The 19226-nt window shown below is 42.5% G+C and overlaps 1 protein-coding gene across 22 annotated transcripts in view; it reads right to left on the bottom strand.

Annotated features, from left to right (window-relative positions):
• Window positions 1-953: 953 nt before the first annotated feature.
• Window positions 954-19226, bottom strand: part of Slc8a1 (solute carrier family 8 member A1) — a 359154-nt gene continuing 340881 nt past the window's right edge. For all 22 annotated transcript variants that reach the window (XM_048416272.3, XM_048416273.3, XM_048416279.3 and 19 more), the window contains one exon: window positions 954-4473. In XM_048416272.3, the coding sequence (XP_048272229.3) occupies window positions 4097-4473 (377 nt within the window). In that variant the 3' untranslated portion in view covers window positions 954-4096. The remainder of the gene's footprint in view (window positions 4474-19226) is intronic.

Raw genomic sequence — 19226 nt, 5'->3', positions numbered from 1 at the left:
GCAATAGTAACAAAAAGTTAGTGCACTTATACTTTCGAAAGCAAGATTCTCTGAAATCTTTGTGTTTGGAAGCACTGAATCAGAACCTGTGGAAAAAATGAGTGCTAGCTCCTAAGCCCTTGAGAGTCAATCAGCCAGAGAATTTTGCTGAAGTCTATTAAATGGTTAAGGATCCCCACTATATTACTCATTTTTGCTCTTTATTCAAGAAGTAACCACTGGCTTCCAATTTTATATAAAATTAAAGATCAATATTCAGAAGACATAATCAATTCTTTGATTCAAGAAGAGTGTTTAAATTGTACCTTATTTCCTCCCTCCTTTGAAAATGTGCCACACATGCCCACATGATGCCGTATTGAAAGATTTTGTGGGAAATAAGGTGGTCAGATGAACAGAGTCATTTACATGCAGCTAATGTCCAGATTCTACCACAGGAAGAGGGCACTATTTCTTTTCCGGGTCACCTCTTCTAGGCTCTGTCGATTGTATGGGAAAGGAAAGTCAGGAACATATAATGCTTAAAGTCAGAAGTTAATAACATAAAGCATAAGCTGTACTACGAGCAAGAAGAAATACAATACATGATTCTAAATGAACGACTTGCTTGTCCCTTGGAAAGTAACTGTACTTCCAATATCCATTGTGATGGGTTGCATGATTTAGTCTAATGCACTGTGTGCTAAAAGTTGCCTGACAATAATAGTTTATGAGTCCATGACCTTGGATGCAGAAAGCAAGAAGATTGAGTTAAACTAAAAGGTGAGAAAATGGTGACAGCAAGGCACACCCAATGTTGATCAGTGTCACAGGACAGACAGACATTCTGACTCCATGTGCTGCTCTTGGGACATTTAAACGAGAACATTGCCGGTCCAAAGAGCTGACATTTGCATGACCTTGAATTCTGGCTGTCTCCTTTCCTGTGGATGAGGATACCAGTTGCACAATGATACCTTGTTGGTCTTTATTTCTTCAAAACATGAAAACAAACAAAGGACAATGAAAAGAGGCATTCCCCAGTACAGAATGGAGACTGGAGCCGATGGTCAAGAGAGGCATTCCCCAGTACAGAATATGCTATGCCACTGGCAATGAAATCACAAACAATTAGAAACTTTATTTCTTTTTCGTGTCAATAATGTGTACCAATTTTAAGGAACAACACTGTTCGTGCCTGCTCCCCTAAAGTCGTGCACAATACACACAAAATAAAATAATAATCAAACAAATAAAATGAAATCATTTTACACATAATTAACAACCCTGAACATCATATTTTCCCTACAGCATGAAGACTGAAAAGGCAAACAAACCAAAAAGCTTGAACTTGAAACTGACCAACGGTAAGAGTTTCTTGGGAAGGTCTCGGTGAAAATTCACTACAGGAGTATTGACATTCCAAAGATGGAATGTAACAAAACAGAAACAAAAACAAATCAAAAACAGTGCAAAACCTTTCTAATATTTTAACCATGTAGATCCTTGGACTGTATTTACTTAGTAGTTCTAGGCTAGCTTTCCACGTTTAAAATCTAAAATAAAGTTAAAGAAAAAAACACAAGGTGGGTTAGAATGTACCTCTGTGGGCCACCAGTGTCACCAATATTGGCAGGCTGCAGTATGTTGTGATGGAAAGGTACCAGTGCCACATAGATAAAAACCGGTTAACTGGGTCTTCTCAGTGATTCCGGTCACCACCATGACTACCCTGCTTGGTCTAAAGTAGGAAGATGAACAAACCTGCAAGTTGACCAAGGTGAAAGGCTACTGTTCCAGAGTGAAACATTACATTCTTTTAAGAAAAAAAAGTGAGTATTTGGTCAACTGCTTTTGTTGTGCAATTTTTTTAAATGTGATTGGGTTAAAAAGAAGTCATAATTATCTTTCTCTTGCAAGATAAAACTGTCTCCGTATGGTTAGGCCAACTCATACTATTTGAATAGGGATCCCATTCATTACATACCTCCTGGGGGCAGGAATCTGGGCTATCTTGGTCACTGGTCAGCTACCAGGAAGTAGTATATTACCTACTGAATGGGTAACAAGTATCTAACTACTCACTCAGTGACTAAATGTGTATTTAAATAATGGACTGCTATGATCACAGTGGAAGAAGAGAAAGGAGGTCTCAGAAACATTTATTTCTTAAGTATCTTTGAATCAATAATGCAAAGGGTCATGGAGGTCTCAGAGACCTGTCTGAGAGGCGGGCGAAGCCATTCCATTTCCCTTGTTAGTAGAAGCACTGCTTTTGGAATGTTGGGTTTATCTTTGCTCTTTGGTACCTTTGAATAGAAAGAGCTATTTCTTTCAAAGGGTTAAAAACAACTCTCCAGTGCTGTCTTCCTGGGATGCTCCAGTCTCTTTGCGTTATCTCCTCTTCACGTCATATGCAGTGGACTTGTAAAGGCCCACTGGTCACCCCGGTTTCTTTTCCACTCAGGAGTTCCTAATGAATTCAGGGAGTCTGGACTGGATGGTGAATGAAACAGGGCTCAAAACAGCCTTCTACAGAAAAAGTAAAGTAAAACAAGCTAGCACTATCTACCATCTGTGCCAGACAGTGCAGATGTGCAATAAATACTTTGGGGGAGGGGTAGTGTGGAGATGGTGGCTCTAAAAGTACAGGCACACCTAAAGTGTCCACTTTTCTCCCCAGCCTTTCTCTTTGGCCTGCCTGAATTAATCATGGGTGATTCTCGGAGGCCTCTGCTATGCCCTACATGGCTAAAATCCCATGGAGATCTCTGTAGCTCCTCTGTCTTCTCAATAGCTTTAATCTCTCCTCACATGGCAGTTATTGCTTCTTAGAAACGAATGTGCAGAATCATGAACATTAAGCCATTTTCTTCTTTTATACCTATTGATATTCAAACTCAGTAACAACTCAAAAGTAACAACTCAGGTGAAAAGAAAACTCGCGTCTTCAATGTCCAATCAACATCGCCGAATGGGAGAACAGGATTTGCTATACTCTACTATATACAGATACGCTTTGTTTTCTTGGTTTGTCATCCATGCACTGTGTAAAGGGGATCACAACAACATTCCCAAACAGGCACATGAAGGAGGGCAAATGTTCAGTCATGACTGGAACAGGATTGTGCAAGCCATGGATGCCACTGAAAATAAAACTGATGGAAAAATCCCAGGCAACAGCAACGTGGGACCTGGATTCACGTGATGACCAAAAGGATTATCTATTTTTTTGGGGGGTGGGGGTATGGGGTTAATCTTCCTGCTTGCAGGGGATTGGGTGGTGGGCAGGAGGAGGTCTGGGGATAGGATACCTGGGGAATGAGCTGGGCTGGGCGGAATAAGGGTCTTGCTAATCACAGTTCAGAGCGAAAGAGATAAGTATGAAGAGTTCTGAGTGTTCCTGGGAATCTAGGCACGTTATCCCTGTACCAGTTGAACCAGAGTGCCAGGCACCATGTCCTTAGTCTACGTCTAGAACCATCGCTTCTCCTGGCTCCAGTTCAGCTCCCATGCTTCTCTTCCTCGAGGCAATTCGCCTCCATTCACATCTCGGAGATAAGCATAACATTTTGGTAATAAAGACGTGCTTCTTTCTTCTTCCATGCCCAGCTCCTTCCTTAATCCAAAGTAATGTTTAAAGTGTTTGGAGGAGGTGAGGAGAAACTCGTAATGATTTCCAGATTGATCCCAAATCCATACACCTTTGGGTGGATCACCGCTTCCCATAAAGAGAAGGAGGATCCTGGCTCTCCCAACAAAACAAAGCAAAACCAAACCAAACCAAAAGCCAACTACCACCTCCCCGACCCCACTGGAAACAAAACAAAAGAAAAACAAACCAAAGCCTTAGCCATTTACACACTTGGAGAGGGTACAGCCCTCCTAGGCTGAGATGCGAGGTGCACCTGCCTCCATGCCTTGTTCAACACGATGATGCCCTGGGAATGGGAGATGGTGGTTTCTGACTTCCGCCCTAGTACAGAGTATGTTCTTGAAGCTGGATTCCATCAGCAGGTTAAGTGAACATAACAAAGGTCAGTTTCCTCTGTTCATTATACATAATTTTTTTATGTATATATATGTATATATAAATTTACTATATCTGATTGTTCCTTTAGAAGCCTTTTATGTGGCAGTAGGCCTCCAGGGAGGAGAAGAAAATGTACAAGAGCCACAGGAGCACGAACAAGCAGGATGTGAGGAGCTTGGCAGTCCGGGGCCCACCTAGCTCACCTCCGATTTCTGGCCTCCGCCGATACAGCAGCACCCCCACGTTGATGAATGCAAAAATGGTGAAGAGGGTGACGGAGAAAGCTAGCGTGCCGGGGGACACTCTGAACTGTTCCCCGTTGGCCGCGTGGTAGATGGCAGCAATGGACCAGGCCACGCCGATTCCCAGGAAGACATTCACAGCGTTGCTCCCAGTGACGTTGCCTATGGATGCATCTGCGTACTGGTCCTGAGTGGCTGCTACTTTGCTGGCAAATGTGTCTGCAGAGACAAGAAAAAGAGGCCATGGCACTGAGTTAACCTTACACACACACCCATGGGGTGGGTGCCCGGAGAGTTTACTGTGTAGTCTATACTCAAGCCCACAGTGGACTTCTATGGCTTTTGAGTCAGTCTTCTGGTCAGGGGATGGAGCGTAGATATCGGGATACTATAGATATCCTGGTTCTTGTCTATTGGGCTTGTATGGCAGATTTTTTTTCCAAAAGTATTCACAGCCTAAGTTATATTAAAATCTAGTGGGGGCCTTCAAAAGACTTTTACAAGACTCCATCCAGCTGTTCTTGCTCATAATCCCTGGGGTCTAGAAATCTATTTTCACAGAATCCCAAAAGATTTCTAAGTCACTACGCGTTGAAAATGGTGGCTGGAGGGTGCATACTAAAATGTTGTATCAGCAGTTACTGCTTACAGATGAGCAAGCTACCATGCCAGGAGAGAGTTCCAAAGATCAGGGAGCAAGTCAATAGTGCACTGCAAAGAATTAGACTGTAATCATAACTGACATTTACCCAGAGACCCGAGAACAGGGAAGTAGGCTCACCCGTAGGACAGTCTTGATTGGGGTAATAATAACATGAAATGAGGCCCAAGGATGACACGCAGCAGGTATCATGTCACGCAGCTAAGAGGAAATGATGGTGGATTTGGGGCCTCTGCCTTCTGCCTTCAAGCCTCACACTTGTTCATTGCACCAGCTTACCCATCGCCATGCGGCAGACACTAGTAGGTATCTCTGTTGGCAACCATCTGGGCCATTTTGTGAAGACAAAATAGTCATCCCTCACTCCAGGGCAAGATTTGGACAGCGATAGCTTCATTCGCACACAGAGGTCTCTGATCCTCATTTACAATGGACTCTGTGCCCCTGGGCCCCAGCCGTTCCTCTGTGGAACGGGAGACTGCTAGTCACTTAGACTTGCTGTCTTTAAAATGGGATAGAATATTGGAAATACTGTTTACCCTTCTTGGCCAGAATAGGTAGCTTTTTGTTGCTTTGTAGAGACAATAAAGAGAGAGTCATCTAGATTAGTTCACCAGTTAGTCTGGGTTGAACCATGGCCCCACTGGTTAATCAAAACGAGACTCCATGTGTGCTGCCTGGTTCCTGATACCGGTGAGATGGCTCAGTGGGTGGTCGTGCGTGCTGTGCCAGCCTGTTGTCTTTAGTTCAAGACTGGGAACCTAAGCACCAACTGACCTCCCAAAGTTGTCCTCACCTTCTGCGGCCATGAGATGGCGTAAAGCCCCTCCACACACATATGCTCTCTGTTACATAAACACTCATCCGCGCGCACATACTCTCTCACAGACAGAGCTGTTTTTGTTGTTCCTGTAAACGGCCATGCACAGCATGTTCATAATAGATGTTGATAATGACCCCACTGAATCAACATTTGCGGCTTTAGTGATGGTGAGTGTCGTAGGACCAGCAGTTTCTGGGCGCCCGGCATGCTCTGGCAGGGAAGTAGCCCTGTAAAAGCTGAATCAGTTTCTTCTTTCTGATCCTATTCTGTCATCAACACCCTTATGAAGAAACTTCCACGGGAACAATATGGAAAGGGTGCATGTTCCTGTCACCCTGTCGATGTGCTCCTTTGTGAGAGGGAAGAAAGTTACCTACTACACCCGTCTATCATATTCCTTCTGAAGGGGAGCTGGTCAGCCCTGAGGGCCCGTGGTACTTTTGATCACTGTCTGTGGTGGATGCCAGATTTTGCATATCTTCTAAAACTAAAGAGATCACTACACACTGCATATAACATACACAGATTATGTGCATATTCTCATTTAACCGCCTCACAGTCTGGTCTTACAGCCACATGCAATTATTCCATCTTTGTCATTTTGAAATTCCTGACATCATTATCTTATGCCTCTTGAATAAGAGTCCTGGAGAAAAAAAAAGTTTTCGAGCAACACGATTTCAGGGTCCATTCTCACTACGTACCACATTGCCTATCCCAGGAAGATCAAAGGTTTCTTTCCCTTTAGTTACAAGCCACTCTGTTCCTTCTACCCAGAAACTTTGAAGCCGGTTTTTGTCAAAGAGCCTTTTCTGTTTCAAGGGGAAGCAGCCTGAGGAGGCACAGACTGTCTGTCTGCTAATCCAGTTTTTGGATTTGCTCTGCCTTCTGGGTTTGTCATTGCACACAGCAGCCCAATCAGGATCCTCGGAGATGGGTGAATAAAGCAAGTCAGACACAGCCTGATGGTCTCTGCATTATATTATTAAAAGTTATTGGAGCTGTGAATGCTAAAGTAGACTCAAAGCGAAGAGGTTTTGTGCCTTTTCTTCTCCAAGGGCAGCCAGTGCAGTGGAATAAAGAGATAAAGAATCAAGAGGCCATGGTGGGAGAAAGTAGCTTAGGGGAGAGTCGCTGCTGGGGAGTCCCTGAGCCGTGCTCAGATCTGAAGTGACTGCCCTCACTGTCTGGTGGTGACCGGTGGCCAACCAAGTAAGGTGGGGCTGTCGGCGAAGGAGCGATTCCCTTCTGAGGCAGGGATAGGTTACCAAGCTGCTTCCTCTCCTAGCAAGTGCTTCCAGGGGACATGTTCCACCTGGCAGGGAGCACAGTCAAAGAGCCAGGGGACCTGGCCACCCAAGCTGGTCATGTTTGCTGGCATGCAGAGCATGACAGGGCTGTGACAATTTCCACTACTATTTTCCAATGGTCTGTTTATGCGACTACTGTGTGAACACTCCAATTTGTAACAACAGGTTCTGATTTCAAATACTTTCCTCTGGAGGCCCTGACAATTAGGAGCCCAAATTACCAACTTGCCACATAAATAAAACATGTCCAGAACCTCCTGGAGTCTGGTAGGTTTTATTTACCTGGGTTATTCACTGGGCTACTTGTCTATTTTTATTTCCAATCCAAGAACTATGGAAAAGCATTGAAAAAAATGCATGCAAATCCAAGCCATTAACCTTGACTGTGAAAGCTAACCATAGCTCAGGGTTCCAAATGCCATGCGATGGGATCTGTCCAAATCACCTTCCATAGCTTCCTCACTGCTTTGGGACAAAACAACATCCCGCACACCACATGTGAGACAATGATAAACCCGCCCTGAGCCCCAAGCCTATAACATGACTGTGGCTAAACGAGACAAATGCTGGCCTGCAGAGAAAAATCCAAGAGACCACTGCTGCCTTGGTCTCAGAAGGGATGCGACGCTGAGAAGTTGACACACTAAATACAGAGGCAGGGGAATCAGATTTCCAATGCGATTCACATACATTCAGACACATTCATGATGGCATGCATCTGCTTTTATACACACACACCCCTGCCAACCTCTCATGCTTCACTCCCATCTTGAACTCTAATTAATTGTGTACTAGCTGTAAAGTCTACAACATTTAGGCCAGTCCTCTCAGTCTGGATGACTATAAACCAGGAAGAGGGAAGGTTTTCCAGGAGTTAAACCACACATCAGAGAGTTAGGTCATAACTGTCCTCTGTGGAGCTGTTTCCTGTTCATTTTATATAACCTTGGCCAAGATATCGGGCCAGCATACAAGAATAATTCCCTGTTTTCTTCCAGGACTTAATTTTTCTTAACCTGGATCTCTTCAAATTTGTAGTTACCTAAACATCTCTCCTGGAAATGGCCGTCCTTACAGTGTCACAGGCAGGACATAGGCTTCCCTGCTATAATTCAGGAGTGTCATCTCACCTCAGATGCTTCATCTTATTCTCTACCTTTTGGGGGCAACTGCCCAGTTCAAAAGTGATTCGTGCCTAGGAATGACTTTTCTGGAACCAGTTTCGCGGTGGAGATATGGTTATTTATCTGTTAGCAATACAGATTGTGAACACTCTGGGACATGGTCCATTATGTACCATGTTCATGGTGTCACAGTAGAAGGTAGCTCACCAGGGAGATACTCTTGCACCTCTCTAAAGGCTTCTGTGTAAGGAATACCCCCTCCAGGTTCAGTTTCCTCCTCTAAAATGAAGACTCCAGAAGATCTCTAAATCTCTCACATTGTTAGTTACTGGGTGGTCCACATACTAGGTCAACATATCAAGTAGATTTTGGATTTGTTCTGCAGTTTGGATGTGACCAATTGCTTCCATTAGAGCCAGAATCTAGTTCTTTTAGGAGGTATTGACAATTTGAGGAAGGAAGATTTCAGATTGGAAGCTATCACACTGAGCAAGTTGTGTTAATTTTAATAAAATTAAACCACACAGCACAGCTTTTATCTGTTAACATTGGGTAAGGAAATGTTGGTGAAATTATTACCTCCCACCCTTATGTGGGAAGCTCCAGTTTAAATGGGATAGCGGAAACTTTGTGCTAGGGGAGGCGGTTTCCTAAATGAACCAGATTCTGGCTTCTCTTCTTGGAGGGAGAAAAGGTAGAAGCGTATCTACCTCACAGGGTTTGAAGGGAAGTGAGTCACCGTGTATGGAATCTAATGAGTGCTTAACATTCCTAACTGATTCTACATACACAGCAAAGCCAGAGACTGTAGTGTGGGGAACCAGACTCCGTGCTGATGATTCTAAACGTCCGGTAACAAATACCCTTGGCTAAAGAAACTTAGCAACTTTGAAAGCTCATGCTTTTAAATGTGAACACATAAAAAAATTCCTACAATTAAAGCAATTATTATTGTAAGAATTTCATAAGACTTAAGTCATCAAAAGTTGTTAGAGATGTGGTTAAGCCAGACGTCTTCTGAGTGGCTGCAATGCAGACACTGTTTAAGCACAACATATGCATGCTCCTCCTTTCTTTTTCCCCCTTTCCTGTCCTCTGTCCCCCCACCCTCAGAATTCAGGCAGAAATAATCTATCCTGGTGCTAATTCTTCTGCTATGTCTAGCCAGACATAATAGCCTCTGGTTAGAGTTACTCGTGACATTTAATTCGTGACAAGTAAATATGGACGACTCCACCCCACTGGGTCACGTGAAGGCCTCCATATTAAGCCTCCAAGTCGAGTGCCAGAAACCAGAGAATTAGAATTGGTTGATTAATGACGAGTGAGGGAAAGAGCTGTAAAATCTGAGTGAAGGGTGGAGGAGCTATAAACATTTCTGCCCATAAAAAAGCTGTCCTGAAAGAGATTGAAAAAGATATGGAGATAGTCACTAAAAACTCAAAAGGTCCATGTTGTCAATTTCAAAGATCAAAGCCCCTGCTGTATGTCATTTTTATCCCCAAGGACAAATTGGAACCAGCAGGACAATTTGCTGGCCTTCCTCGACTCTCTGCTTAATTGTCTGAGGGCGGAGCTTAATTGTCTGGGGCGGAGTCACAGCAGTTAGCTGTTTTAAAGCTTTCCCAAGTCTTTGCCACTGGCATCTCTAGATTCTTTCATTGCTGTAAGGAAGACAGGCGCCTCCCCTAGGCTAAGCAGGCAAGGTTTCCCATAGGATGGCTCTGATGCTGTCACGGAAGAGACCTGCCTTTCCCATCAAATGACAAATTATTTTTCACTTTGATATGTTAACTTGGACATGAGCATTTTGCAAAGGTAGTTCTGGGCCTTTAGATTTCCTACCATGAATCTGACACTCTGCTAGAGTTGAAGCTCAAAGAAAAGAATTCCCATTCAAAGAGAGAAATAATGGGAGTTTATACTTCAGGGTACACCAAGTAAAGACAAGAAAGAGTGCAAAGAAGTTAATCATATTTCCAAAGTGCACTTTGATTCATAGCCTTAGTTTAAAATGACACTCCTCCAATCTATCATATTCAGACTCAGACAGGGTAGTTTATAGGTGAAATGCTCATAAATTCTTAAGAAGATCGGAGATTCGGAGATGCTCTCTCTGTAGAACTCCTAGGAGATTTCTAAGTTTTGTGGGTTTTTTTTTTTTAATATTTTCTTGTTTTAGCTTTCCCCACCTTCTTTCTCTTAAATTTGATTTTATTTGGGGGGTGTACAAGGGCAGAGGGAGGATTCGAAGGGATAGGGAAATGAATGGGATCAAGATACATGATGTAAAAGAAACAGAATAGATTAATAAATAAATAAATTAATGAAAAAAAGTGCAGAACCTAGAAAATTGCTAAAAATCCCTGACTCTATTTTTTTCTTGCCGAATAAATATCCTGAACATTTTATTTTTAAAAATATTTTATCTTTATTTATTTAATTATGTGCATGGTGGGAAGGAGGAATCTGTGCAGTGTCCGCAAGGGCCAACAGAGAGCACAGAGCCCCCGTGGGTTGGAGGTGCAGGCAGTTGCAAGCCCTTGGACGTGAGTGCTGGCAACAGAACTGTTCATCTTTAAGAACAGTGCATACCCTTGACTCCTGAGCCATCTCTCCAACCCTATCTCGAATCTTTAAAATGAACCTGATGGCTCACTAGTAATGGGAATTGCTTTATTTAATTTTTTTGTTCACTCACTCCATCTTCTCTCTGGTTCTAAAGAAACTCTACACAAACTAGCCTGGTGTGCAGAAAACTAGTGATATTCCTCTCTGGTTGCCTCTTGGGATTTTCATGTGGGTCTGAATTAGACCGGAATACGTGTGCTTGGTACCCTTGCTTTTGAGTTCCCTTTTCTTATTGCAAGAAATAAAAATGCCTTATATAAGTTACGATGTGTGCTTGGTCAAGCAAGGGGTGTGAGGCACACGGACCCGAGAGATGTCCTTTTGTTCTTTTAAACCTCATGGACAGGGAGGCGGATGGTGAGTTCTGCCCATCATGGAGATGTTTACCAAATGGAGGCTAAGGTAGGTGGCTGATGTGTTCAGCTGAACAGTGGAACTCTCTGGGTAACTGCTATCGCTACGGAAGAACACTGGTCCTGCATGCCGTGATCTGCATAATTCAATTTTGGGGTAGCAAGGAGCCAAGCTGTGGAGAAAGATCCAGCCCTGTTCTCATTTTCCATGAACTAGCTATGCTAATTCAGGATAAATGATCTCAAAGGCCTCTGAAACCTCATTTGTAAATAGGGTAAAACGTAAGTGCTCATTTGTATGACGGTTAAAAAATGATTTTTACAAAGTACTGTAAAAAGGTAAAAAGGCCTGGACTGGTACCCGGAAGGTGGTAGTTGCAAAACAAAACAAAGCAAAACAAAAAGAAAGAAAAGAAAAAAGCATAGCATTTATAGCATTTATAGAATCTATTATTACATTTTTAGAATTTTTGTTCCATCAATAGCAGAGGTTATGGTGATACTGTCACAATCTTTCATCACAGTCTCCTTCAAGGGGGTGATTAGGGACTAATGGATTTCCTATTGGATGATGGCAGAGTGTGGTTCTGTCTGTGATGTCTAGAAATGATGGTAGCAACAGAACAATACTGAACATTTATTGGGGATCAGTAGGTCGAGCCTCACACATGGATTCTCACTTGACATAGCACACCCTATAATGTGTACACCTGTTACTACCTCTGTTTTACAGATGCCACAGATGAAGTGTAAAGAATAAAGAATGCGTGCAAAGTTACATTCCCAGTGGGAGGCAAAGCGAAGACTCACTACCAAGGAGTAGGACTGTTGTAGAATTGCTTGTGCTGTTACTCTGAGACCATCAATGGAATGGGACTTTGGTCAGAAGGGGAGGGCAGGGTCTACATTCAACTCGCCAGAGTGAAGCACAGAGTTCTCTGGCCGACTCACAGAGATAGTTGGATATATCAGAGGAATGAGGAGGGCCCAAAGGAGATGGCGGGTCTTTTTGTTGCTCTGTGGATCTATCAGGCTTTGCTTTCATATCCTACTCTGCATCATTTTTAATTAAAAAAAACAATAAAAGAAAATGTTATGTCTAGCCCCCAATGCAGGACTTGAATATTTAAACACAGGCTCTGAAAAAGCTATGAAAAATTCTGGATCAGGTGCTGGTGTGGATGTGAGACCTAGAGTCTCCAAGGTAGGCCAGCACTCAGAGGTGCATGAGAGATGCCAGGAGACACAAGACAAGCAAGGCATACAGAAGAGAGGTAACAGCCGCAAACCATACAGCAGCACATACACAGATTAATAAAAATTGATTAAGTTATAAGGGCTAGTTGGGAATAAGCCTAAGCTATAGACGGAGCTTTCATAATTGACAAAAAGTCTTCATGTCATTATTTGGGGACTGGCTGGTGGGACCAAAAATAAAAACCATTACATAGGGCTTTGGCTGGAGGACAGATTTCTTCATTGTTGGTGCTTGGGGCCACTAAAAAGACTAGTCTATTGGCATTTCATAAAACTGAAAGCGGACAAAGAGTTCAAAGAAAATACCAAGAACCTTTTCTCATTCACCATCAGCTATAACCGCACAATGCTGCATAGGCTGTACACGTGAAAGAAAATGAATAAAATAGTTTTCTGTGGAAGTGCCAGCCCAGCTTCTTAAACAAAATACTATATTGAAGAGGTCTAGAAACAGGATAAATGGGAGCTGCTTTCATGGAAGGCCCTGTGTTCTAGAATATTAACAGAGATTAGTAACTGATAGCGAAGTCATTGTTCAGTCCTCGATTTCTGGCTTTTCTCGGATTCCAATTACGTTGTCTCTCTCTCTACAAGACCCCAAACCAATAATGGGTAAACTCATGATTGCTGGGATTTAAGACGTGCGCCGCCACTGCCTGGTTATTCCCCTGGCCATCTCTCTCCATCCATCATTGTTTCACAAGCTTACTCTTTTACTCCTACGCTTGTTTTAGTTCTGGAACATTCATCATCTCATTGAATCCTCTCAAGTCTGTTTCAAGTCCCAGTCTAGCGTGGGAGCTTTGTATCATGTGCTTTGGAGCTAGGGGTCTTGATAGAGCTAGAGGTAGCTGTCAAGGACCCGACTGAGAAACTACTTTTGACCATCCAGTTCCACCCATCTCTAAACCCTCCTTCTCACCTACAGGGCTGTGATGGAACTTCCTGGTCGACTCAGTCAATGTAACACCTGGTCCTGTGAATCTAGACAATACATTAGACACCCAACATGTTCCTATGTCTTGAGGATAATTACTCTACCCAAATGGACTCTTATGAATGTGAGACTTTGCTCTTTTTAAGTCTGGATAAATAAATATGGACACTATTTAAAGGAAGCAAATAGAGGCAACTCAACAAACAGAAGGTATCTGTGTTTAACCCCAATCAGTACTTGGATGGGAGGAGCAAGTGGCATTCAAGGAAGGGTGTTCTGGAGGGGATGCTGAAAAGTTCTGGTCATTTAAATATTTGGTTCCCGTCTTGCTGTGATTTGGTGTGGGTCCCTCCCATTAGCTCATTCCTGCATAAGTGTACAGAACTATTTCAGGTAAGAACATACAGCTATCTGTCAGAATTCGAAGGGCTCACACTGTTCCATTAGAAATGGAGCTAAAATTGGAACTAAATCAAGCAGGTGTATATGTCTGTGCAACATCTTCATATGTGCAGAGTTTCTAACATTAGAGAAAAATTGGGAAAACTGATTTGTCCAATATTCTTTGATAAGATAAATTGTAACTTCATATATTTTATAACTGTTAAAATCATAAAGGTACTCTAAGTGTTCACGGCACTCTATCATTTGGTGACAAAGCAGATCTTGTACGATATGTAAGATCAGCTCATTGAAAAAGTGTAGGCCAATGCCAGGTGGTGGTGGCAGACACCTTTTATCCCGGCACCCTGGAGGAGGAAGCAGGAAGATCTCTGTGAGTTTGAGGCCAGTCTGATCTACAGAGCGGGTGTCAGGACAGGTTCCAAAGCTACACAGAGAAACCTTGTCTCAAAAAACCAAAAAAGAAAAAAAAAGTGTGGATCAATAAGTCAGATATGCTTGTATGCATATTTTTGTGCAATTTCTTTAGACATTACAGAAATTTAAAATTTGAAAGCTAACAGATTGTCAATTGGTGCCGAGACTGTATTTTTCACAGCTTATTACTACTTCCTGTTTTATTTACAAAGGACATGTATTGCTCTTTGTGTTATTAAAAGGCTCATAATAAAACACACATAAAAATAGGTTTTTATGTGATTCTGTTTATCTAGGCAGGAATGAGAGTTGGTTTAAGATTTTTTTTTTCTGGTCCTTTCGTCTGTGCCAATTGTCAGAGTTAATTCAGGCCAACGGAAAGTATCATACATACAGTATACAGAATGGAGGGTATGGAGGATGAGGGGAGATTGCATAAGAGACAAAGGCAGGGACATCCTGGTCATCAGGGCTTAGCTTGGAGCCTAGGTTCAGGGATGTGTCCAGGACAGGACAAGTTACAAAGAAGAGCATATTTTTTTCCCTTTCCTTTCAAAAGTATTCATTCTTTCTTTTTTTGTATATGTCTTTCAATATAGCTGAGGCAGGTTCGAAACTAGTTATGTAGCCCAGGCTGTCAGTCCATTCCCAGAGGTCTGCTTGTCTCTGCTTCTCAAGTACTGGGATTAAAGGTTCAGAACACCATGCTCAGCCAAGGAGCATGACCTTTAAAGAAACATCACCAACAGAGAACAGAAGCTGCCTCCGTGTCTCCGATTCCTTGTGACCACTTTCCTCATGTCTTCATTTTGTACTTTGTGTTACAGATACCTTATATTTTATTGACCAACAGTATGTCCTGTTAATTGCACTGCACAGAATTGCTCTGTCTTCTCGCTTGACCTGACAGATACTTTTTATAGGCTTCCTAAGAGATCTGTGCCTTTGAAAAAGAAACACAATGCCCACATCCTTCAGCCTTTATACTTGGGATCTTTCTAGATATATTATTATTACTACAAATGCTACACAGGATGCCCAGGATACCCCAGGAGCTGAACCCACCTGTCTTTTTCCTACTCACCCAGAATGACAGCCCTAGATACTTAGTGCCTCCTGGCAAACATCTCCTAGTTTTACAGTTGCATGCCGCGTTCAGAACACTTGCACAGCTGCTACGTGATTTTGCTTGCTTTTTTCCAACAGTTATGATGGGGGTTGGTCAGTTACCCTTAGCTCCACACCACACCACCCCCAGGGAGAAAACAGTATTTTTTCATCACTTTGCTAGGCCATGGCCCCTGTTTGGCACTGATAACCCTCTGTATTATTTAACTTCCGGAGCTTGTGTGAGTATTAAAGTGATTAAGTTACACATAATTACTTTCTAGGCAATGAAAACCACACTATTGTAGCTGACATTAAAACATTTTGTCGTGTGTGTATTAATTTAAAATATTCTACCCTCCGGAAACCATCATTAATAACTCATGCCTTAGTGGGATCATGTTTTTGGATATTTTCAAAGCCAGAACTAACTTAGAATATTCAGAATGAAGGGAAGCAGGGAGGTTGGGGAGAAAAACCCAGGGCCCTGGGGAGAGCAGCTGTGGTGGAGGTGAAATGAGAGCAGTAGCTGCCAGAGAGAGAAGAAAAACACTAAATGATCAAAGGCATTGTGTGAAATGGGAAGCTCAGAAAACGCAATCCATTTCCATAGTTTTGAAGACTAGACTTGTCAGTGTAAGTCTGCGGGGGAAGGCTACAGGCTTAGGTGTCAGTTGTCAATGATTAGTGGTCTAAGGAGTTAAGCTGCTCTATTCAAATGCTGCCCTGCCTCCATATAAAGACTATTCTACGACATCATAGCTTGCTTTATTTTCTTCTCAACAGTTTCCATCTAAATTCCTCAGTGCCGTGCCTAGAAATGGAGCTTCAGTTTCACAGAGCTCCCTACATCTTTCCACTGCTCCCTTGTGAAATTGTGCCTAGTGCTTAGTGGGTTCTTCTGAGGTTATTTCTAGAATGAATGAGGGGAAGGGGTGCAGAGTGTCCTGAAGCCACTCCCTGCTTATACACTGCTTCCTTTCTCTGAGTATCTTTGAGAACTGGTACCCCCCCCCCCCCCCCCTTTTTCGGATGCTTTTGTGACTGAAGAACGACAATTTGAGTTGCTTCATGGAACAGCGTCATTTTATGTCACAGATCCCTTTAGGCTTCCCAGTTACTTATGGGTCTTGTCAGGCTATCTTACAGATATTTATGCTTATTTCTTGTTACCAAAAATCCGCCACAGACTCAGGACAGTATTCGAATTTCAAAAGCGTACTGATAGCAATTTCTCCCTCGTCACTTTCTCTCTAGTGCCTGAATGCAGGACCCCAGCAGCACAGATCTTGGGGCAGGCCACATCTCCAAGGACTTCTAGAGCAGCCCCACAGCAACTGTCCACTCACAGCCAAGCAGCCTTACCCTCAGATTCCCACTTGACAGACAAGCTACCTTTGGGGCTCTCTTTGTCACTTTCAGTCATCTGTAGCCTCAGCAAGAAGGACAGTTTCACGACCATTTTGTACATCTGTGGGTTTTTTTTTTTTGTTATTTAGTAAATACAGCTCAGGAATGGCAGGTTGTGATTAGTCCTCTGCTGAGCCTGGTTGCTGACCCTACTGGGGATCATTTTGTTTGGAACTGTAGCGAGTCTTGCTGTTTGTCTCAACCCATGACATTTTACTATAATAACCTAATAATAGCTTGCAGTCTATGAGAGACCATATCCCAGAGCCTCCCTGGGCTCCAGATCAGGGAAAAAAAAGAAAACAAGTATAATGCAATTTTCTGATTGCAAAAAATAGAGCTCAAATCAGCCATCTTCGTTTTGTGCATGACATATAGGATTTATATTTGCTGAGCTTAGTAAAGGTTACCAAATATGGTCACTCACCAATTTAAGCATCTTTGGGATCACCTGCTGGAAAAGGTGTCTGTATCATGTACGACACTTTGTGGATTTAGTTTTTAGAATGAAGCAGAGCATATAAATAAGTAATACCAAGCTTATGCTTCATTCCCAAGAAGATGCAGAATGGAGGGTCAGTGTGCAAGGGAGTCAAGATGGTATCCAGCTGGCATTGCACATAAATGCCAAGTACCACGGCATTTATACCATGCATTATTCCAGACATACCAACATTCTTTTATACCCACATGTAAGATTTACCTTTCAAATTCAGTGAGAATTGTATTATCCCTCTTTCTAAAAATACCAGTGAGCCTTAAGTCCTTCTGTTGCTCACACTGTGCCCATGACACAGTAATAAAGTTACATCTTCCTATAGCCTAATGTTTCTTCTTGTGAGTTTGGCAGTAGCATAGAATTCTTTGTGCAGGGCAAAATGCCAATGCTTCCTGACGAATAGGTCCTGGTTTCTGTATTCTCTCCCTAATGGTTGGGATGGATTTCTATTGATCAGAGGACAAAAAGGATGGCACCTTGGAGCCACGAGGAGAGTGGAAAGCTGTATCAGTGACACTGGGATCCTTGAAACTGTGTTATTATCAACAATTGAAATGGTCAGAGACATGTACACTTTCATAAGGTTAAATAAGGGGGAATTATCTAAGATTCCTCAGTGTTGATTCTAAGTGTCACTGTGTATGTTTTTCTCCTGGTAAACAATAATGTATGAATTAATAATATTTTTGGGAAGAAGGTTCTGGAAGTATTTGGATTGTTTTCAAGGTGTTCAGATCTACAGAGGCATAAAGCAATAGAGATGGGCAAGCCCCACATAGACTTGCAAGATGTCTGGTGAAAAGAACTTTGAAACATCTTTAAAAATTTATAATAACTTCTGCCCTTCTGTATTGTAAGAGGAAATACGACTTCAATAAGATGGAGAACCCACATTTTTATATTGAAATGTCTTCATTGGTAACTCAGAAAAGACAGAACTATAGAGTCAGAAACTGTGTGAGGGATTGCTTAAGGCTGAAGAATGAAATTACGATTATCTGAAAACTGTGAGGGATTTTATGGGGATTATTCAACACCCTAAAACAGGATCAGGGTGATGACAGCATACCCCGGTGACTGCACTAAACAACGACCATCCTTCAAATGTGTGAATTTTATGGTTTGCACACTCAGAGAAGTGTGGAAAAGGTAAGATGGGCCTGAATTGAAAAGAACAGAGAAGTGGTCTTTGAGATTTTTCATTATCTCATCTTCAAATATAAAGGCGAAAAAAGGAAAATCAACCAGAGCACTGTTCTTCGTCCTTTGCCACTGGTCTGCAAGCTTGTTGAACTTTGTGGCGCCAAAGGGGCTGATGTCTTTAATCTACATGATGCTTGCTTCTTGTGACACGTACCCAAGATAAAAAGAGGTGGAGATTTATATCACTCGCAACACATAAGCATAACAACAGTATCTCAAGCACAAGAAGACATGTATCCATGGATCTGAGTGCACACACACACATATCATCTCATTTCTACCGGGGTTCTGGCTTTGACTGGCAGAGAGTGTGTTAAGTCTCAGATAAGATAGATTCGAATATTTTTAGCTCCTCGCTCTTACCCTGTGGTTCTAATGAGGCTGAGTGAAATTGGCTGGTGTGCGACTGGGGCTCTAATCCAAAGCCTCTGCAAGGCTTCAGGCTGGGCACGACATATGCGGAGTATCTCTGCTCCCTGGACTGCCTCCTGACAGCTGACAACATGGCTGTCTTCATGGTCACGCTCCAGCCTTGTGTTCGGTACTTTTGCAGGTATTTTTGCAGAATTGGGAAAAATAAGTTCAGGAACTGCTAACAGAAAACTTGAAAGTTCTCTTGAAAAAGCATGCAATACAGACTCTTTGCCAGAGAAGAAAGAATAAAAGCTGCAAGAGCTTTAAAATGAATCTCCCAGGTTCTTACAAGTGTCTTGAGCTCTTTGCACTGTCTCCCTTGTGGCGTGTTTTATTCCAGAGCAAAGGCAGCTGTGGTGTTGGTAACAGAACAATTCTTATGAAATCTGGTATCCAACCTTCCTTTGTTCTTGTAAGCTCCAGT

This window comes from Myodes glareolus, chromosome 6 (genome assembly GCF_982192425.1).
Source record: "Myodes glareolus chromosome 6, mMyoGla1.1, whole genome shotgun sequence".
Classification (NCBI taxonomy): Eukaryota; Metazoa; Chordata; class Mammalia; order Rodentia; family Cricetidae; genus Myodes; species Myodes glareolus.
This window is presented reverse-complemented; position numbering and strand designations above follow the sequence as displayed.